This window comes from Pseudophryne corroboree, chromosome 9, assembly GCF_028390025.1.
Source record: "Pseudophryne corroboree isolate aPseCor3 chromosome 9, aPseCor3.hap2, whole genome shotgun sequence".
Lineage (NCBI taxonomy): Eukaryota > Metazoa > Chordata > Amphibia > Anura > Myobatrachidae > Pseudophryne > Pseudophryne corroboree.
In genome coordinates, this window is record NC_086452.1 from 196,622,177 (window position 1) to 196,645,303 (window position 23,127).

A 23,127-nucleotide genomic window follows, 5' to 3' on the forward strand; every position below is an offset into this window, starting at 1 on the left:
TTGTTTAATAAGTATCAATATTATTTGCATAGCTTGTCTTAGGAACTAGTGACATTCTATATACATGGTAGTTTAAGGAGATGTGATTTTTGGTTATCACAGTAAGGTACTAGTATCTCCCAGAAATGCACATATAAAAGTAATGAAACCTTTGCTCTGGCTTAGATCACTGTTTCCGTTGCCAAGCACGCCTATAAAAATGCCAGCGACAGGTTTGGCTGGAACGGAAGGTAAGTATTCTATTGGATTCAGTAACTGCTCTGTGGCCTTACTACAACCACTGTGACACTTGGTGCCAGAACCTTTGAGGGTCACAGCATTGCACAAACCACAGACAGGAACACAGGCCTGTAAATTGAGAAAATGACACAATCAATGATGGCAGATGTCACAAAAATGCCCAAAACGGAAATAAACAAACATTTAAGTGCTTTTAATATGTAATCATTACTTCCAGAATGTTATCTGAACAGTTAAACACTCAGATTATAAAACGCACTGCAAGACAAAAGACTTGTTATACAAAAAACAAGAGGTAGTATATATGCATTTAAATATTTCTTTGGAGTCATTCAAACGTTTAGATTTAAGTTCATGATGTGCAAAATACAGTATTAAAGAACATGAATTAGGACATTAGTGACGGAACGTTTCATTATGTTCATGCCTGAAAACAAGTCAGCCAGCCTATTCCTTAAGTCTCTCTTATTATTCATTACATTCAGCTTTTAATGACTACATGCAAATGAAGCTCTCTCACATCTGTCATGGATTAATGCTAAAACATTGCAGGACGCTAGGCACTGCATCTTGTATTCACGTGTGATGCACAAACACACACCAAAGTAACGTTTTTACATTCACACGAAAGACAGACGGTACAATGTGGAGGGAGCCAATATGGGAAACTCCTGGTCCATGCTTTCATAGTCTGTGGCACATCAATAATTATTATTATTGTTCAATCAAATAAACCTCAGCGGCCACACCTCAATGCAGACTCTAAGGAATGAGCCAGGAAAGGATTTGATCCACGCCTCTTCTAGAACATCCGAAATGTGACCCAGTTTGTCTTATCCAAATCATGAAGATGACACTTGTCCTGGAAAGTAAGCGGACTGTATGGGAGGGCGACTTGTCTTTGCTTGTGTTACTTTACGCAAGGAGGCTTTCTGGGGCTCTGTAATACAGAAAGATCACTATATTACATATAATATATGGGGGGCCAGTATGAATGTCCATCAGAGTCAGGCTCTCATACCACTTTCACATTGTTAACAGCGACGTCCTGATGATCAGAATCCCGATGGTATAAAAACAGCACTGGCCCCGACCTGTATAAATGAGTAAAACGTGTTGTTTTTTTTTCTGGCTCACTGGCGGGAGCACTATGAAGCAGTAGATACTGAGAAGCACTGGGAGGGAAGACGACGTGGGGTGCGTAACCTATGAGTCTTGCCACATCAGAGGTCAAAGGCCAGGCCGCAGAAGAGCACTGTGTTGCCCGAGCCAAACAAAAATAATGGTGTCAGGCAGGCAAGTGGCATCTCCTGGACTGCGGCACATCTGACAGCTGCTTGCGGTACAGCGGTTGAAAACCACTGCACTAGGGAGACGGATGGTTAGGAACAGGGTTAAAAAATAGGATTTTAATACCTACCGGTAAATCCTTTTCTCTTAGTCCGTAGAGGATGCTGGGGACTCCAAAAGGACCATGGGGGTATAAACGGGATCCGCAGGCACTTTAAGACTTTAAATGGGTGTGAACTGGCTCTTCCCTCTATGCCCCTCCTCCAGACCTCAGTTATAGGAACTGTGCCCAGGGAGACGGACATTTTGAGGAAAAGGATTTTTGTTAACTAAGGGTGACACACATACCAGCTCACACCACAACATACCGTACAACATGGCTTTTAATAAAAATACCAGTTAACAGCATGAACCAAAATCAGCAACAGGCTGAACATAACCGAAACACAACCCTTGTGTAACAAAAACAAAGACTATCAACAAGTACTGCAGATAGAGTCAGCACTGGGACGGGCGCCCAGCATCCTCTACGGACTAGGAGAAAAGGATTTACCGGTAGGTATTAAAATCATATTTTCTCATACGTCCTAGAGGATGCTGGGGACTCCAAAAGGGCCATGGGGTTTATACCAAAGCTCCAGACCGGGCGGGAGAGTGCGGATGACTCTGCAGCACCGAATGGGCAAACTCAAGGTCCTCATCAGCCAGGGTATCAAACTTGTAGAACTTAGCAGAGGTGTTTGAACCCGACCAAGTAGCTGCTCGGCAAAGTTGAACCGCCGAGACTCCTCGGGCAGTCGCCCAAGATGCGCCCACCTTCCTGGTAGAATGGGCCTTCACCGACTGCGCTAACGGCAGTCCAGTCGTAGAATGAGCATGCCGAATCGTATTACAGATTTAGCTTGCAATAGTCTGCTTAGTAGCAGGAGCCCCAATTTTGTTGGGAGCATACAGGACAAACAGAGCCTCCGTTTTCCTAATATGAGCCGTTCTGACTACATACATTTTTAAAGCTCTGACTACATCAAGAGACTTTGAATCAGCCAAGGCTTCAGTAGCCACAGGCACCACAATAGGTTGGTTCATGTGAAAAGAAGAAACCACCTTTGGCAGAAATTGTGGACGAGTTCTCAATTCCGCCCTATCCACATGGAATATCAAATAGGGGCTCTTCTGAGACAAAGCCGCTAATTCCGACACCCGCCTTGCGGACGCCAAGGCCAAAAGCATGACCACTTTCCAAGTGAGAAATTTAAACTCAACCTCCTGTAAAGGTTCAAACCAACGTGACTGAAGGAACTGTAACACCACGTTAAGGTCCCACGGTGCCACTGGGGGCACAAATGGAGGTTGGATGTGCAGCACACCTTTCACGAAAGTCTGAACCTCTGAAAGGGAGGCCAAATCTTTTTGAAAGAAAATTGATAAGGCCGAAATCTGCACTTTAATGGAGCCTAACTTTAGGCCTGCATCCACGCCTGCTTGCAAAAAATGGAGAAAACGACCCAGCTGAAATTCTTCCGTAGGAGCCTTCTTGGATTCACACCAAGACACATAATTTCTCCAAATATGGTGATAATGCTTCGCCGTTACTTCCTTTCTAGCCTTAAGTAGAGTGGGGATGACTTCACCAGGAATACCCTTTCGAGCTAGAATTTGGCGTTCAACCGCCACGCCGTCAAACGCAACTGCGGTAAGTCTTGGAACACACACGGTCCTTGCTGTAACAGGTCCTTCCTTAGAGGACGAGGCCATGGATCTCCTATGATTAATTCCTGAAGATCCGGATACCAGGCCCTCCGTGGCAAATCTGGAACCACGAGTATCACCTGAACCCTTGTTCTTCTTATGATCCTTAACACCTTTGGAATGAGTGGAAGTGGAGGGAACACATATACCGACTGAAACACCCATGGTGTCACCATGGCGTCCACTGCACTGGCTTGAGGGTCCCTTGACCTGGAACAATATCTCTGAAGCTTCATGTTGAGGCGAGACGCCATCATGTCTATTTGAGGAAGTCTCCAATGACTTGTCACTTCTGCAAAGACCTCTTGATGAAGACCCCACTCTCCTGGATGGAGATCGTGTCTGCTGAGGAAGTCTGCTTCCCAGTTGTCCACGCCCGGAATGAAGACCGCTGACAGAGCGCTTACATGCCTTTCCGCCCAGCGGAGAACTTTTTTGGCCTCCGCCATTGCCGCTCTGCTCTTTGTTCCACCCTGGCGGTTTATGTACGCCACTGCTGTTATGTTGTCCGACTGAATCAGGACGGGCAGTCCGCGAAGACGACGTTCCGCTTGCAGAAGGCCGTTGTAAATGGCCCTTAATTCCAGAATGTTTATGTGCAGACAAGCTTCCTGGCTTGACCATTTTCCCTGGAAATTTTCCCCCTGTGTGACTGCTCCCCAGCCTCGGAGACTTGCATCCGTGGTCACCAGGACCCAATCCTGGATCCCGAACCTGCGTCCCTCGAGGAGGTGAGAACTTTGGAGCCACCACAGGAGAGATACTCTGGTCCTGGAAGATAGGCTTATTTTCCGGTGCATGTGTAGGGGAGACCCGGACCACTTGTCCAACAGGTCCCACTGAAACACCCTGGCATGGAACCTGCCAAACGGAATGGCCTCGTAGGCTGCCACCATCTTCCCCAGCACCCGAGTGCATTGATGAATCGACACTCTCGCCGGTTTCAGAATCTCCTTGACCATGTTCTGGATTTCTAGAGCTTTTTCCCCTGGGAGAAACACTCTCTGCAGTTCCGTGTCCAGGATCATACCCAAGAATGACAGCCGTGTTGTCGGAACCAAGTGTGACTTTGGCAAATTTTGGAGCCAACCATGTTGTTGCCCCTCGGAGCCGTGGAAAGACCAAACGGCAACGTCTGAAATTGGTAATGACAATCCTGAACAGCAAACCTCAGGTAAGCTTGATATGGAGGATATATTGGGACATGTAAGTAGGCATTTTTTATGTCGACTGACGCCATAAAATCTCCCCCTTCCAGACTGGAGATCACTACTCGGAGAGATTCCATCTTGAATTTGAATCTTTTCAGATATAAATTGAGGGATTTTAAGTTCAGAAACGGTCTGCCCGAGCCATCCGGCTTTGGGACCATGAACAGGCTCGAATAAAAGCCTTCTCCCTGTTGAGACGGGGGGTACCGTGACAATGACTTGCTGTTGACACAGCATTTGTATCGCAGCGCACACGACTTCCCTTTCCGGAAGAGAAACTGGCAAGGCTGATTTGAAAAAAAATCGGTGGGGGGGCATGTCTTGAAACTCCAGCTCTTATCCTTGGGACACTATTTCTAACACCCAAGGATCCAGGCCCGAATGAACCCAGACCTGACTGAAGAGTCGGAGACGTGCCCCCACCGGTGCGGACTCCTGTAGAGGAGCCCAAGCATCATGTGGTGGACTTGGCAGAAGCCAGGGAGGACTTCTGCTTCTGGGAACCTGCCACAGCAGGTGACCTTTTCCCCTTTCCTCTACCCTTAGAGGCAAGGAAGGACGACCCTCTTACTTTTTTGTATTTATTGGACCGAAAGGACTGCATCTGATAGTGGGGCGTCTTTTTCTGTTGTGCAGGGACATAAGGTAGAAATGATGACTTACCCGCGGTAGCCGTAGCCACTAGGTCAGCGAGGCCATCACCAAATAAGACACCACCTTTATACGGGAGAGACTCCATAGCTTTCTTAGAATCGGCATCAGCATTCCATTGATGAATCCACAGTGCTCTCCTGGCCGAAACTGCCATGGCATTGGCCCTTGATCCCAACAGGCCAATATCCCTCGCCGCATCCTTCAGGTAGGCTGCAGCGTCCCTGATATAACCGAGAGTCAAAACCTGAGGTAACGTTTCCCCCCTCTCTTGAGCTGAACACTCTTTTTGAAAAAGCTTGGGGAACACTTGACAAAAAGTTACAGATTCCCAAAAGAATTCTGATGGCGTATCCATTCCCCTCTGAGGACAGGGATAAGTGGGAGTCTACCCCCAATGTGGACAAAGCTCTGTCACGTCTGTCCAAAAAGGTGGCGCATCCGTCTCCTGACACGGCTGCCCTAAAGGACCCTGCGGATCGTAAGCAGGAAACTACCCTAAAATCCATTTATGTCACTACGGTTACGCTGCACAGACCTGCCGTTGCGTCGGCATGGGTGAGTAGCGCTATTGGAAAGTGGGCAGATAACTTGGCATCTGACATAGATACCCTGGATAGGGAAAGCATTCTTTTTTCCCTTTAAACAAACAGACCCTTGTATCAGGAATAGCAGGGACTTCTGTGATATGCAATATGTCTTTAATTGCCATAATCATGTACTGAATACTCTTAGCCAGTTTAGGATTCAATCTGGCCTCACTATAATCGACACTGGAATCAAGAGTCCGTGTCGGTATCAGTATCTGTTAACTGGGTAAATGAACGCTTTTGTGACCCCGAGGGGGTCTGGACTTGAGACAAGGCGTCCTCCATGGATTTTCTCCATGTTTGGGTCTGAGAATCAGATTTATCCAGCCTTTTAGTCAATAACGCCACATTTGCATTCAACGTACTCAACATCTCTACCCAATCAGTCATCGGCGGTGCCGACAGGATCACTCCCAGCGCTTTTTCTGCCCCCACTCCGGGGAGGAACACTCAGCCTCAGACATGTTGACACACACATACCGACACGCAAAATCACACTGGCTATAGGGGACAGACCCACAGGAAAGCCTGTTAGAGAAACACAGAGGGAGTTTACCAGCTCACAATCCAGCGCCTATCCCGGTATTGAGACCTTATATACACTGCCTCAGACCGTTTAGAGCTTTTTATATAATAATAATAGCACCAAATTACGGTGCCCCCCCCCCCACCCGTTTTGCACCCTGTTACTTGCACAGTAGTGTGGAGGTCATGGCCAGCGTCTCTGCAGCTCCTGTGAAGAGAAAATGGCGCTGGTTAGAGCTGTGAGGGCTAAGCCACGCCCCCTCACCGGCGCACTTCAGTCCCGCTCAGATTCAAAATTTATTATACTGGAGGGGGCTATATTTAGTGCCCAGGCACTTCAAATATATCTTTGGCCAGTGCTGACACCAGTATTCATGCTACCCCCCCCCCCCCCCCTGCGCCCTGCTAGTGCCGCCGTCTGTGTGTGGGAGCATGGCATGCAGCGCGGTACCTCAATACTGCCGTCACTGAAATCTTCTTATCTTCTTAATTCTCACCCGGCTTCTTTCTTCTGGCTCTGTGAGGGGGGTGATGGCGCGGCTACGGGAACGAGCAGCTAGGCGCACCAAGTGATCGGATCCTCTGGAGCTAATGGTGTCCAGTAGCCTAAGAAGCAGAGCCTTTGAACTCACAGAAGTAGGTCTGCTTCTCTCCCCTCAGGAGAGCTCCCCTGTGAGTGTCCAGTCTCTCTGGGCACAGAATCTAACCGAGGTCTGGAGGAGGGGCATAGAGGGAGACGCCAGTTCACACCCATTTAAAGTCTTAAAGTGCCCATGTCTCCTGCGGATCCAGTCTATACCCCATCCTCTAGGACGTAGGAGAAATAGGATTTTAATATCTACCGGTAAATCCTTTTCTCGTAATCCATAAGGGATATTGGGGGAACTAGTAGGATGGGGTATAGACGAGGTCCAAAGGAGCCAGTGCACATTAAATTTCTTCAACTGGGTGTGCTGGCTCCTCCCCTCTATGCACCCTCCCACGAGCAGTTATAGGTAAAAATGTGCCCGAAGGAGAAAGAACATATATATGAGAGAAGGAACATGATAACAAAGGGTGGTGAGATTTTCACACCAGCACACCACAAACATATAACAACCAGCAACAGCTAGTAACAACAGCAGCAACAGCTGAACAGGTAATCATAGAATAAGAACCGGCAGAAATGTCAACACACTGAGGTGGGCGCCCAATATCCTTTATGGACTACGAAAAAAGGATTTACCGGTAGGTATTAAAATCCTATTTTCTCTAGCATCCATAAGGGATATTGGGGGAACTAGTATGACGGGGATGTCCCAAAGCTTCCAGAACGGGCGGAGACTGTTGCAGCACCGCCTGCCCAAACTAAGTATCCTCTTTGGCCAGTGTATCAAACTTGGAGAATTTCACAAATGTGTTCTTTCCCGACCAGGTAGCAGCTCGGCATAGTTGAAAGGCCGAGACTCCACGGGAAGCCGCCCAGGAAGAGCCCACGGACCTAGCAGAGTGGGCCTTTAGAGACTTAGGAACAGGTAAGGATGCCGACACATAGGCCTGTTGAATAGTAAGCCTAATCCAACAAGCAATGGACAGCTTTGAGGCAGGGCAGCCCTTCTTCTGCGCATCACAGAGCACAAGCAAGGAATCTGTCTTTCTGATCTGAGCTGTACGGTTGACATAGATCTTCAAGGTACGCACAGCAACTAATGCCTCTGGAGGAACAGAAGCGTTAGAACTTGACTAGACCACAATAGGTTGATTCTGATGAAACGTGGAGACAACCTTCGGCAGGAACTGCTGCCTAGTCCAGAGCTCCACTCTGTCCTCGTAAAAGACCAAGTAGGGACTTTTACACAATAAGGCCCCTAATTCTGAAACACGCCGAGCAGAAGCCAGGGCCAGTAACATCGCAGTCTTCCACGTGAGGTACTTGTCTTCTACTGTCATCAGAGGTTCAAACCAGGAGGACTGCAGAAATGCCAACACTACATCCAAATCCCATTGTGCCGTAGGTCTGAATTTCTGGCAACACTGCCAATTTCTTCTGAAAGAAAGTGGAGACCGCTGAAATCTGGACCTTAATGGAACCCAGACATAAGCCCTTATCCACACCAGCCTGCAGAAAACGTAGGGAACATTCCAAATGAAACTCTGCAGGCGGAGACGTGCGTTCCTCGCACCAAGAGACATATCTCCTCCAGATATTACAAAAAATTAGAGATGAGCGGGTTCGGTTTTACTCGGATTTACTCGGTTCTCAAAACGGCATCTTATTGGCTCACAGATGTCACGTGTTTTGGATAGCCAATAGGAAAAATCCGGATAAAACCGAACTGGCGTTAATTCTGGCGTTAAATCCGAACCCGCTCATCTCTACAAAAAATAGGATTTTAATACCTACCGGTAAATCCTTTTCTCCTAGTCCGTAGAGGATGCTGGGGACTCCAAAAGGACCATGGGGTATAGACGGGATCCGCAGGAGACATGGGAACACTATAAGACTTTCACTGGGTGTGAACTGGCTCCCCCCTCTATGCCCCTCCTCCAGACCTCAGTTATAGGAACTGTGCCCAGGGGAGACGGACATTTCGAGGAAAAGGATTTTTGTTAAACCAAGGGTGAGATACATAACAGCTCACACCACAAACACACCGTACAACTGGACTAGCAGGAATACCAGATAACAGTATGAACGAAAAAACAGCAACAAGCTGAACATAACCAATACACAACCGTCGTGTAACCGAAAACAACAACCAACAATACAACTGCAAGTAACAGTACGCACTGGGATGGGCGCCCAGCATCCTCTACGGACTAGGCGAAAAGGATTTACCGGTAGGTATTAAAATCCTATTTTCTCTAACGCCCTAGAGGATGCTGGGGACTCCCAAAAAACCATGGGGTCTATACCAAAGCTCCAGACAGGGCGGGAGAGTGCGGACGACCCTGCAGCACCGATTGAGCAAACATGAGGTCCTCCTCAGCCAGGGTATCAAACTTGTAGAACTTGGCAAAAATGTTTGAACCCGACCACGTAGCTGCTCGGCAAAGTTGAAAAGCCGAGACCCCTCGGGCAGCCGCCCAAGATGAGCCCACCTTCCTGGTAGAATGGGCCTTTACTGACTTTGGCAAAAGCAATCCAGCCGAAGAATGAGCGTGCTGAATCGTATTACAAATCCAGCGTGCTATAGTCTGCTTGGAAGCAGGATTTCCAATCTTGTTGGAAGCATACAGGACAAACAGAGCCTCCGTTTTCCTAACAAGAGCCGTTCTGGCGACATAAATTTTTAAAGCTCTTACGACATCAAGAGATTTTGGCACTGCCACAGCATCCGTAGCCACAGGTACCACAATAGGTTGATTTATGTGAAACGAAGAAACCACCTTCGGCAGAAATTGTTGACGAGTCCTCAATTCCGCTATATCCACATGAAAAATCAAATATGGGCTCTTGTGAGACAAAGCCGCCAATTCTGACACTCGTCTGGCAGACGCCAAGGCCAAAAGCATGACCACTTTCCAAGTGAGAAACTTTAACTCAACCTTTCGCAAAGGTTCAAACCAGTGAGACATAAGAAACTGTAACACCACTTCAAGATCCCACGGTGCTACGGATGGCACAAACGGAGGATGGATGTGCAGCACTCCCTTCATGAAAGTCTGAACCTCAGGAAGGGCGGGCAATTCTTTTTAAAAGAAAATAGATAAAGCCGAAATCTGCACTTTGATGGAACCCAATTTCAGGCCTGCATCCACGCCTGCCTGCAAAAAATGGAGGAAAAACGACCCAAGTGAAACTCCTCCGCAGGAGCTGTTTTGGTTTCACACCACGACACATTTTCTCCAACTACGGTGATAATGCTTCGCCGTGACCTCCTTTCTAGCCTTAAGGAGAGTGGGGATGACTTCCCCGGGAATACCTTTACGAGCTAGGATTTGTCGTTCAACCTCCACGCCGTCAAACGCAGCCGCGGTAAGTCCAGAAATTCGCATGGCCCCTGCAGTAACAGGTCCTCACTGAGAGGAAGCGGCCAAGGATCTTCTATGAGCAATTCCTGAAGATCCGGATACCAGGCCCTCCGAGGCCAATCTGGAACGACGAGTATTGCCTGAACCCTTGTTCGTCTTATGATCCTCAACACCTTTGGAATGAGAGGAAGTGGAGGGAACACATACACCGACTGAAACACCCACGGAGTTACCAGGGCGTCCACTGCACTGGCTTGGGGGTCCCTTGACCTGGAACAATACCTCGGAAGCTTCATGTGGAGGCGAGACGCCATCATGTCTATTTGAGGAATTCCCCAACGCCTTGTCACTTCTGCAAATACCTCTTGATGAAGGGCCCACTCTCCTGGATGGAGATCGTCTGCTGAGGAAGTCTGCTTCCCAGTTGTCCACGCCCGGAATAAAGACTGCTGACAGAGCGCTAACGTGCTGTTCCGCCCAGCGGAGAACTCTTGTGGCCTCCGCCATTGCCGCTCTGCTCTTTGTTCCGCCCTGGCAGTTTACGTACGCCACCGCTGTTATGTTGTCCGACTGAATCAGGACAGGTAGACCTTGAAGAAGGTTTTTCGCTTGCAGAAGACCTTTGTAAATGGCTCTTAACTCCAGACTATTTATGTGGAGACAAGATCCCTGGAAACTTCTTCCTTGTGTGACTGCACCCCAGCCTCGGAGACTTGCATCTGTGGTCAGCAGGACCCAATCCTGGATTCCGAACCTGCGTCCCTCTAGAAGGTGAGAACTTTGCAGCCACCACAGGAGAGAAATTCTGGTCCTGGAAGATAGACATATTTTCCAGTGCATGTGCAGGTGAGACCCGGACCATTTGTTCAGCAGGTCCCACTGAAACACCCGGGCATGAAACCTGCCAAACGGAATGGCTTCGTAAGCCGCAACCATCTTCCCTAGCACTCGAGTGCATTGATGAATCGACACTCTTGCCGGTTTCAGAATCTCCTTGACCATGGTCTGGATTTCCAGAGCTTTTTCTGCCAGAAGAAACACTCTCTGTAGTTCCGTGTCTAGGATCATGCCCAAGAAGGGCAGCCGAGTTGTCGGGATCAACTGAGACTTTGTCAAATTTAGAATCCAACCATGATGTTGCAGAACAGTCAGGGAGAGTTCCACATTTCTTAGCAACTGCTCCTTTGATCTCGCCTTTATCAGGAGATCGTCCAAGTACGGGATAATTGTGACACCCTGCTTGCGTAGGAGTACCATCAATTCCACCATCACCTTGGTGAAGACCCTCGGGGCCGTGGAAAGCCCAAACGGCAACGTCTGAAATTGGTAATGACAATCCTGCACCGCAAATCTCAGGAAGGCCTGATGAGGAGGATATATCGGGACGTGTAAGTAGGCATCTTTTAAGTCGACTGACGCCATAAAATCCCCCCCTTCTAGGCTGGAGATCACAGCTCGAAGAGATTCCACCTTGAACTTGAAAGTTTTCAAGTACGGATTGAGGGATTTTAGGTTCAGGATTGGTCTGAACGAGCCATCCGGCTTTGGCACGACAAAGAGGCTCGAATAAAACCCTTCCCCCCGTTGGGATGGGGGAACCGGGACAATGACCCTCTGTTGACACAGCTTTTGTATCGCAGCATTTACTACTTCTCTTTCTGGAATAGAAACTGGCAAAGCTGATTTGAAAAAGCGCCGGGGGGGCATCTCCTGAAACTCCAGTTTGTACCCCTGGGACACTATGTCTAAGACCCAAGGATCTAGGCCCGATTGAAACCAGACCTGACTGAAGATTCGGAGACGGCCCCCCACCGGCACGGACTCCCGTAGGGGAGCCCCAGCGTCATGCGGTGGACTTGGCAGAGGCGGGGGAGGACTTTTGGTCCTGGGCGCCAGACACAGCAGGCGACCTTTTTCCCCTTCCTCTACCTTTTGAAACGAGGAAGGACGAGCCCATTCCTTTTTTGTATTTATTAGGCCAAAAGGACTGCATCTGATAATGGGGCGCCTTTTTGTTGTGCGGGAACATAAGGAAGAAAAGATGACTTACCCGCAGTAGCGGTAGACACCAGGTCAGCAAGGACGTCACCAAACAAGACACTACCTTTAAAAGGGAGAGCTTCCATAGCTTTCTTGGAGTCGGCATCAGCATTCCATTCATGAATCCACAGCGCCCTCCTGGCCGAGACGCCATGGCATTGGCCCTTGATCCCAAGAGGCCAATATCCCTCGCCGCATCCTTTAGGTAAGCTGCAGCGTCCCTGATATAACCAAGAGTCAAAAGAATGTTATCCTTATCAAGGATATCCATGTCAGATGCCAAATTATCAGCCCACTTAGCAATAGCACTACTCACCCACGCCGACGCCACGGCAGGCCTGAGGAGTGCACCAGTAGTGACGAAAATGGCCTTCAATGTCGTTTCCTGCTTGCGATCCGCCGGATCCTTGAGGGCAGCCGTGTCAGGAGACGGAAGCGCCACCTTATTGGACAGTCGGGACAGAGCCTTGTCCACATTGGGAGACGACTCCCATTTCTCCCTGTCGTCAGAGGGGAAAGGATATGCCATAAAAATTCTCTTGGGAATCTGCCACCTTTTGTCAGGCGACTCCCAAGCCTTTTCACAAAGAGCGTTCAGTTCATGAGAGGGGGGAAACGTCACCTCGGGCTTTTTTCCCTTATGCAAACAAACCCTCATATCTGGGACAGCAGGCACTTCAGAAATATGTAAAAACATCTTTAATAGCCACAATCATGTACTGAATACTCTTAACCAATTTCGGATGTACACTGGCCTCACTATAGTCGACACTGGAATCAGAGTCTGTGTCTGTATCCGTATCTGCCATCTGGGTAAATTAACGTTTTTGTGACCCTGAGGTGGCCTGTACCTGAGACAATGCGTCCTCCATGGATTTTCTCCACGTTTGTGTCTGAGAATCAGATTTATCTAGCCTCTTAGACAATAACGCCACATTTGCATTCAATGTACTCAACATAGTCACCCAATCAGCAGTCGGCTGTGTCGATAGAGTCACTCCCAAATCCTTCTCCGCGCCCCCAGTAACTTCCTCCGGGCAGGAACACTCAGCCTCAGACATGTCGACACGCGGTACCGACACACCCACACTCACACTGGCCAAAGGGGACAGACCCACAGGGAAGCCTGTAGAGAGAACACAGAGGGAGTATGCCAGCTCGCACCCCAGCGCCCATATACTACTAAATAAATAATATATGATGTCTGCGCTGTAAATATATAGCACCAATTGCCTGTGCCCCCCCCCCCCCCCCCCCGTTTTGCTCCCTGTACTTGTAAGGAGAGTGGAGGAGAAAATGGCGCTGGTAAGCTGTGCGGCTAAGCCCCGCCCCTTCCCGGCGCGCTATAGTCCCGCTAAAAATAGGATTTTGGTACCTACCGGTAAATCCTTTTCTCCTAGTCCGTAAAGGATGCTGGGGACTCCAAAAGGACCATGGGGTATAGACGGGATCCGCAGGAGCTTGGGCACACTGAAAAGACTTAAAATGGGTGTGAACTGGCTCTTCCCTCTATGCCCCTCCTCCAGACCCCAGTTATAGGAACTGTGCCCAGGAGAGACGGACATTTCGAGGAAAGGATTTTTGTTTAAACTAAGGGCTACAAACATACCAGCCCACACCACAAACATACCGTATACCCAGAGTAATAGTAAACCAGATAACAGTATGAAGTAACAACAGCAACAAGCTGAAAACAAGAAATACACAACCCGTGTATAAACTAATTTTACCAGCAAGAAAACACTGCAAGTAAGAATCCGCACTGGGATGTGCCGCCAGCATCCTCTACGGACTAGGAGAAAAGGATTTACCGGTAGGTACCAAAATCCTATTTTCTCTGACGTCCTAGAGGATGCTGGGGACTGCAAAAGGACCATGGGGTTTATACCAAAGCTCCAGAACGGGCGGGAGAGTGCGGATGACTCTGCAGCACCGACTGAGCAAACGCAAGGTCCTCATCAGCCAGGGTAACAAACTTATAGAACTTAGCAAAAGTGTTTGAACCCGACCAAGCAGCTGCTCGGCAAAGCTGTAACGCCGAGACGCCTCGGGCAGCCGCCCAAGATGAGCCCACTTTCCTGGTAGAATGGGCTTTTACTGACTTCGGCACTGGTTGCCCGGCCGAAGAATGAGCCTGCTGAATCGTACTACAAATCCAGCGTGCAATAGTCTGTTTTGAAGCAGGATGACCAATCTTGTTGGAAGCATACAGGACAAACAGCGCCTCAGTTTTTCTGGCAACAGCTGTCCTAGTGACGTAGATCTTCAAAGCTCTCACAACATCCAGAGATTTTGGAATCGCCACAGCCTCCGTAGCCACTGGGACCACAATAGGTTGGTTAATGTGAAATGAGGAAACCACCTTCGGCAGAAATTGTTGACTACTCCTCAATTCCGCCCTATCCAAATGAAAAATCAAGTACGGGCTCTTATGAGATAAGGCCACCAACTCTGACACTCGCCTGGCAGACGCCAGCGCCAACAGCATAATTACCTTCCAAGTGAGAAATTTCAACTCAACCTTACGCAAAGGTTCAAACCAGGAAGACATGAGAAACCGTAAGACCACATCAAGATCCCATGGAGCTACAGGGGGCACAAACGGAGGATTGATATGCATTACTCCTTTCACAAAAGTCTGAACCTCTGGGAGGACAGCTAATTCTTTTTGAAAGAAAATAGACAAAGCCGAATTCTGCACTTTGATGGAGCCTAATTTCAGGCCTGCATCTACTCCCGCCTGCAAAAAGTGGAGAAAGCGACCCAAGTGAAAATCTTCCGCAGGAGCCATTTTAGACTCACACCAGGAAACATACTTTCTCCAAATACCGTGATAATGTTTCGCCGTAACCTCCTTCCTAGCTTTAATGAGAGTGGGAATGACCTCCCCGGGAATACCCTTACGAGCTAAGATCTGGCGCTCAACCACCATGCCGTCAAACGCAGCCGCGGTAAGTCTGGAAACACGCATTGACCCTGTAACAACAGGTCCTTTCTTAGAGGAAGCGGCCAAGGATCTTCCACCAGTAATTCCTGAAGATCCGGGTACCAGGCCCTTCTTGGCCAATCTGGAACGATGATAATCGCCTGAACCCTTGCTCGTCGAATGATCCCCAGTACCTTTGGAATGAGAGGAAGTGGAAGGAACACATACACCGACTGGAACACCCACGGAGACACCAGGGCATCCACTGCACTGGCTTGGGGGTCCCTTGACCTGGAACAATATCTCGGGAGCTTCTTGTTGAGACAAGACGCCATCATGTCGATCAACGGAATTCCCCAACGTTTTGTCACCTCTGCAAATACCTCTTGGTGAAGAGCCCACTCTCCCGGATGGAGATCGTGTCTGCTGAGGAAATCTGCTTCCCAGTTGTCCACTCCCGGTAGGAAGACTGCTGACAGGGCGCTCACGTGTTGTTCCGCCCAGCGAAGGATTCTTGTGGCCTCTGCCATTGCCGCTCTGCTCCTTGTTCCACCTTGACGGTTTATATGTGCAACCGCTGTGATGTTGCCTGACTGTACCAGGACAGGTCGACCCTGAAGAAGGCTTCTTGCTTGTAGCAGGCCGTTGTAAATGGCTCTTTACTCGAGAACATTTATGTGGAGACAAGCTTCCTGGAGCGACCATTTCCCCTGGAAGTTTCTTCCTTGGGTGACTGCGCCCCAGCCCCGGAGACTTGCATCTGTTGTCAGAAGTACCCAATCCTGGATACCGAACCGGCGTCCCCCTAGGAGGTGAGAACTTTGTAGCCACCACAGGAGAGAAATTCTGGCTCTGGGAGATGGACTTATCTTCCGGTGCATGTGCAGGTGAGACCCGGACCATTTGCTCAGCAAGTCCCACTGAAACACCCGGGCATGAAACCTGCCAAATGGAATGGCTTCGTACGCCGCAACCATTTTCCCCAGAACCAGAGTACAGTGATGGATTGACACACTCGTCGGCCTCAGAAGTTCCCTGACCATCGTCTGCAGTTCCAGAGCTTTTTCTTCTGGAAGAAATACTCTCTGTAAATCCGTGTCCAGAATCATGCCCAGAAAAGGCAGCCGAGTGGGCGGAATGAACTGAGATTTTGGCAAATTGAGTACCCAACCGTGCTGTCGCAGAACCGACAGTGACACATTTACACTTCTCAGCAACCGTTCCTTGGACCTCGCCTTTATCAGGAGATCGTCCAAGTACGGGATAATTGTAACCCATTGTTTGCGAAGGAGAACCATCATTTCCGCCATGACTTTGGTGAAAATCCTCGGAGCAGTGGAAAGCCCAAACGGCAACGTCTGAAATTGGTAATGAGAATCCTGTACCGCAAATCTGAGGAAGGCCTGATGCGAAGGATATATCGGGACGTGTAAGTAGGCATCCTTTATGTCGACAGACGCCATAAAATCCCCCCCTTCCAGGCTGGCAATTATAGCTCGAAGAGATTCCATCTTGAACTTGAAAACTTTCAAGTATGGATTGAGGGATTTTAGATTCAGAATTGGTCTGACCGAACCGTCCGGTTTCGGCACAACAAAGAGGCTCGAGTAGAACCCCTCCCCCCGTTGGGACGAGGGAACGGAAACAATGACCCTTTGTAGACACAATTTTTGTATCGCTGCCAGCACCAGCTCCCTGTCCGGAAGAGCCACTGGTAAGGCCGAAATGAAGAATCCGTGAGGGGGCATCTCCCGAAACTCCAGCTTGTATCCCTGAGACACAATCTCTAGGACCCAAGGATCCAGGTCTGATTGAATCCAGACCTGACTGAATATTCGCAGACGGCCCCCCACCAGTCCGGACTCCCCCAGGGAAGCCCCAGCGTCATGCGGTGGACTTGGTAGAGGCAGGGGAGGACTTTTGGTCCTGGGCGCCTGACACTGCAGGCGGCTTCCTTCCTCTACCTTTTGAAGCGAGGAAGGACGAACCTTTTCCACGCCTGTATTTATTGTGACGAAAGGACTGCATCTGCTGATGTGGTGCCTTTTCTGTTGTGTGGGAACATAAGGAAGAAAAGAGGACTTACCCGCAGTCGCGGTAGAGACCAGGTCAGCCAAGCCTTCCCCAAACTAGACAGTACCTTTGAAGTGTAAAGCTTCTATAGCTCTCTTGGAGTCGGCATCAGCATTCCATTGATGGATCCACAACGCCCTCCTGGCCGATATCGACATGGCATTGGCTCTTGATCCCAAGAGACAAACATCCCTCGCCGCATCCTTCAGGTAATCTGCAGCGTTCTTGATATAACCAAGAGTCAAAAGAACATTATCTTTATCAAATGTATCCATATCATTATCTAAATTCTCAGCCCATTTAGCAATAGCACTACTCACCCATACCGACGCCACAACAGGTCTGAGCAATGCACCCGAGCGAAAATGGACTTCAGAGACGTCTCCAGCTTGCGATCCGCCGTATCTTTGAGAGCTGCCGTGTTAGGAGACGGAAGCGACACTTTCTTAGATAAACGAGATAGAGCTTTGTCAACATTTGGAGACGCCTCCCATTTTCCCCTGTCATCAGAGGGGAAAGGATACGCCATGTAAATCCTTTTGGGAATCTGCCACCTCTTGTCCGGCGACTCCCAAGCCTTTTCACAAAGAGTATTCATTTCATGAGAGGGGGGAAACTTCACCTCGGGTTTTTTCCCTTGAACAAGCAAATCCTTGTTTCCTGTACCGCAAGTTCATCAGAAATGTGTAAAACATCTTTTATAGCCACAATCATGTACTGAATACTCTTAACTAATCGTGGATGTAAAGCAGCCTCAGTGAAATCGACCTTGGAATCAGAGTCCGTGTCGGTATCAGTATCTACCACTTGAGTAAATGGCCGCTTTTGCGACCCGGATGGGGTCTGCACCTGAGACAAAGCCTCTTCCATGGACTTTTTCCACACCTGTGTCTGTGACTCAGACTTATCTAACCTCTTTGATAAAGAAGCTACATTCGTATTTATCGTACTTAACAATGCGAGTAAATCAGGTGTCGGCTGCGCTGACAGGCCCAAATCTAGCCCCGCATCCGCTCCCCCAATAACCTCCTCTGGTGAATAATATTCAGCCTCAGACATGCCGACACGTAGTACCGACACACAGATACACACAGAACGTCTCAGCTAGGTGACAGGCCCACAATGAAGCCCAGATAGAGGACACAGAGGGAGTATGCCAGCTCACACCCCAGCGCCCATATATCCCGTCAAAAGATATATGTACCCAGCGCAGCTTAAATAATAATAAAATGCAACACACTGCGGCCCCCCCCCTCCCGATTAGCTCCCCGTTACTTGAGAGGAGATGTGGAGGTCCCGGGCAGCGTCTCCTTCATCCGCGTGTTGAAGGAGAAGATGGCGTTGTCAGCCGCGGGACGAAGCTCCGCCCCTTCCCGGCGCGCTTCGGCCCGCCAAATTTGAAAATGAAAAGATGCCGGCGGGGGTTTGAGAAACGGTGCCGAGGCACCGAAAAGCCTTCTGCCGGTCCCCGAACCTCAGTAACATGCTGCCCAGGGCGCCCCCCCCAGCGCCCTACACCTTGTGAGTGCCGTTGGTGAAAGTGTGTGGGAGCATGGAGCGCAGCGTTACCGCTGCGCTGTACCTGGTTACTGAAGTATTCTGCCGTCCTGAACTCTTCTGTTCTTCTCATACTCACCCGACTTCTTTCTTCTGGCTTCTGTGAGGGGATTGACGGTGCGGCTCCAGGAACAAGCAGCTAGGCGCACCAAGTGATTGAACCCTCTGAAGCTAATGGTGTCCAGTAGCCGAGAAGCAGAGCCCTTAACTAAGTAGAAGTAGGTCTGCTTCTCTCCCCTCAGTCCCATGATGCAGGGAGCCTGTAGCCAGCAGGTCTCCCTGAAAATAAAAAACCTAACAAAAGTATTTTCTAGAGAAACTCAGGAGAGCTCCCCTAGTGTGTGTTCAGTCACTCCTGGGCACAGAGTCTAACTGGGGTCTGGAGGAGGGGCATAGAGGGAGGAGCCAGTTCACACCCAGTTTAAGTCTTTTCAGTGTGCCCAAGCTCCTGCGGATCCCGTCTATATCCCATGGTCCTTTTGGAGTCCCCAGCATCCTCTAGGACGTAAGAGAAAATAAGAATTTACTTACCGATAATTCTATTTCTCGGAGTCCGTAGTGGATGCTGGGGTTCCTGAAAGGACCATGGGGAATAGCGGCTCCGCAGGAGACAGGGCACAAAAAGTAAAGCTTTAGGATCAGGTGGTGTGCACTGGCTCCTCCCCCTATGACCCTCCTCCAAGCCTCAGTTAGGTACTGTGCCCGGACGAGCGTACACAATAAGGAAGGATTTATGAATCCCGGGTAAGACTCATACCAGCCACACCAATCACACTGTACAACCTGTGATCTGAACCCAGTTAACAGTATGATAACAGCGGAGCCTCTGAAAAGATGGCTCACAACAATAACAACCCGATTTTTGTAACTATGTACAAGTAATGCAGATAATCCGCACTTGGGATGGGCGCCCAGCATCCACTACGGACTCCGAGAAATAGAATTATCGGTAAGTAAATTCTTATTTTCTCTATCGTCCTAGTGGATGCTGGGGTTCCTGAAAGGACCATGGGGACTATACCAAAGCTCCCAAACGGGCGGGAGAGTGCGGATGACTCTGCAGCACCGAATGAGAGAACTCCAGGTCCTCCTTAGCCAGGGTATCAAATTTGTAGGATTTTACAAACGTGTTTGCCCCTGACTAAATAGCCGCTCGGCAAAGTTGTAAAGCCGAGACCCCTCGGGCAGCCGCCCAAGATGAGCCCACCTTCCTTGTGGAATGGGCATTTACATATTTTGGCTGTGGCAGGCCTGCCACAGAATGTGCAAGCTGAATTGTATTACACATCCAACTAGCAAAAGTCTGCTTAAAAGCAAGAGCACCCAGTTTGTTGGGTGCATACAGGATAACAGCAAGTCAGTTTTCCTGACTCCAGCCGTCCTGGAACCTATATTTTCAGGGCCCTGACCACATCTAGCAACTTGGAGTCCTCCAAGTCCCTAGTAGGCGCAAGACACCACAATAAGCTGGTTCAGGTGAAACACTGACACCACCTTAGGGAGAGAACTGGGGACGAGTCCGCAGCTCTGCCCTGTCCGAATGGACAAACAGATATGGGCTTTTTTGAGAAAAAAAAAAAACCACCAATTTGACACTCGCCTGGTCCAGGCCAGGTCCAAGAGCATGTTCACTTTTCATGTGAGATGCTTCAAATCCACAGATTTGACTGGTTTTAAACCAATGTGTTTTGAGGAATCCCAGAACTACGTTGAGATCCCACAGTGCCACTGGAGGCACAAAAGGGGGTTGTATATGCAATACTCCCTTGACAAACTTCTGGACTTCAGGAACTGAAGCCAATTCTTTCTGGAAGAAAAATCGACAGGGCCGAAATTTGAACCTTAATGGACCCCAATTTGAGGCCCATAGACACTCCTGTTTGCAAGAAATGCAGGAATCGACCGAGTTGAAATTTCTTCGTGGGGCCTTCCTGGCCTCACACCACGCAACATATTTTCGCCACATGTGGTGATAATGTTGTGCGGTCACCTCCTTTCTGGCTTTAACCAGGGTAGGAATGACCTCTTCCTGAATGCCTTTTCCCTTAGGATCCGGCGTTCCACCGCCATGCCGTCAAACGCAGCTGCGGTAAGTCTTGGAACAGACATGGTACTTGCTGAAACAAGTCCCTTCTTAGCGGCAGAGGCCATAAGTCCTCTGTGAGCATCTCTTGAAGTTCCGGGTACCAAGTCCTTCTTGGCCAATCCGGAGCCATGAGTATAGTTCTTACTCCTCTACGTCTTATAATTCTCAGTACCTTAGGTATGAAAAGCAGAGGATGGAACACATACACCGACTGGTACACCCACGGTGTTACCAGAACGTCCACAGCTATTGCCTGAGGGTCTCTTAACCTGGCGCAATACCTGTCCCGTTTTTTGTTCAGACGGGACGCCATCATGTCCACCTTTGGTAATTCCCAACGGTTTACAATTATGTGGAAAACTTCCCCATGAAGTTCCCACTCTGCCGGGTGGAGGTCGTGCCTACTGAGGAAGTCTGCTTCCCAGTTTCCATTCCCGGAATGAAACACTGCTGACAGTGCTATCACATGATTTTCCGCCCAGCGAAAAGTCCTTGCAGTTTTTGCCACTGCCCTCCTGCTTCTTGTGCCGCCCTGTCTATTTACGTGGGCGACTGCCGTGATGTTTTATCCCACTGGATCAATACCGGCTGACCTTGAAGCAGAGGTCTTGCTAAGCTTAGAGCATTATAAATTTACCCTTAGCTATATTTATGTGGAGAAAAATCTCCAGACTTGATCACACTCCCTGGAAATTTTTTCCTTGTGTGACTGCTCCCCAGCCTCTCGGGCTGGCCTCCGTGGTCACCAACATCCAAAACTGAATGCCGAATCTGCTGCCCTCTAGAAGATGAGCACTCTGTAACCACCACAGGAGAGACACCCTTGTCCTTGGATATAGGGTTATCCGCTGATGCATCTGAAGATGCGATCCGGACCATTTGTCCAGCAGATCCCACTGAAAAGTTCTTGCATGAAATCTGCCGACTGGAATTGCTTCGAAGGAAGTCACCATTTTTTTACCATGGCCCTTGTGCAATGATGCACTGATTTTAGGAGGTTCCTGACTAGCTCGGATAACTCCCTGGCTTTCTCTTCCGGGAGAAACACCTTTTTCTGGACTGTGTCCAGAATCATCCCTAAGCACAGGAGACTTGTTGTCGGGATCAGCTGCGATTTTGGAATATTTAGAATCCACCCCTGCTGTTGTAACAGTATCCGAGATAGTGCTACTCCGACCTCCAACTGTTCCCTGGACTTTGCCCTTATCAGGAGATCGTCCAAGTAAGGGATAATTAAGACGCCTTTTCTTCGAAGAAGAACCATCATTTCGGCCATTACCTTGGTAAAGACCCGGGGTGCCGTAGACAATCCAAACGGCAGCGTCTGAAACTGATAGTGACAGTTCTGTACCACGAACCTGAGGTACCCTTAGTGATAAGGGCAAATTTGGGACATGGAGGTAAGCATCCCTGATGTCTCGGGACACCAGATAGTCCCCTTCTTCCCGGTTCGTTATCACTGCTCTGAGTGACTCCATCTTGATTTGAACCTTTGTAAGTGTTCACATTTTTTTAGATTTAGAATAGGTCTCACCTAGCCTTCTGGCTTCAGTACCACAATATAGTGTGGAATAATACCCCCTTTTCTTGTTGTAGGAGGGGTAATTTAATTATCACCTGCTGGGAATACAGCTCGTGAATTTTTTTTTTCATACTGCCTCCTTGTCGGAGGGAGACCTTGGTAAAGCAGACTTCAGGAGCCTGCGCAGGGGAAACGTCTCGACATTCCAAACTGTACCCCTGGGATACTACTTGTAGGATCCCGGGGTCCTGTATGGTCTCAGCGTCATGCTGAGAGCTTGTCAGAAGCGGTGGAACGCTTCTGTTCCTGGGAATGGGCTGCCTGCTGCAGTCTTCTTCCCTTTCCTCTATCCCTGGGCAGATATGACTCTTATAGGGACGAAAGGACTGAAGCTGAAAAGACGGTGTCTTTTTCTGCAGAGATGTGACTTAGGGTAAAAACGGTGGATTTTCCAGCAGTTGCCGTGGCCACCAGGTCCGATGGACCGACCCCAAATAACTCCTCTTCCTTTATACGGCAATACACCTTTGTGCCGTTTGGAATCTGCATCACCTGACCACTGTCGTGTCCATAAACATCTTCTGGCAGATATGGACATCGCACTTACTCTTGATGCCAGAGTGCAAATATCCCTCTGTGCATCTCGCATATATAGAAATACATCCTTTAAATGCTCTATAGTCAATAAAATACTGTCCCTGTCAAGGGTATCA

The 23,127-nt window shown here is 49.0% G+C and overlaps 1 protein-coding gene across 2 annotated transcripts in view; it reads right to left on the bottom strand.

The window, feature by feature from the left end:
- Window positions 1–418: 418 nt before the first annotated feature.
- The window catches only part of SASS6 (SAS-6 centriolar assembly protein), a 147,027-nt gene continuing 124,318 nt past the window's right edge, over window positions 419–23,127 (bottom strand). For both annotated transcript variants that reach the window (XM_063940067.1, XM_063940066.1), the window contains exon 16: window positions 419–1,180. In XM_063940067.1, the coding sequence (XP_063796137.1) occupies window positions 1,083–1,180 (98 nt within the window). In that variant the 3' untranslated portion in view covers window positions 419–1,082. The remainder of the gene's footprint in view (window positions 1,181–23,127) is intronic.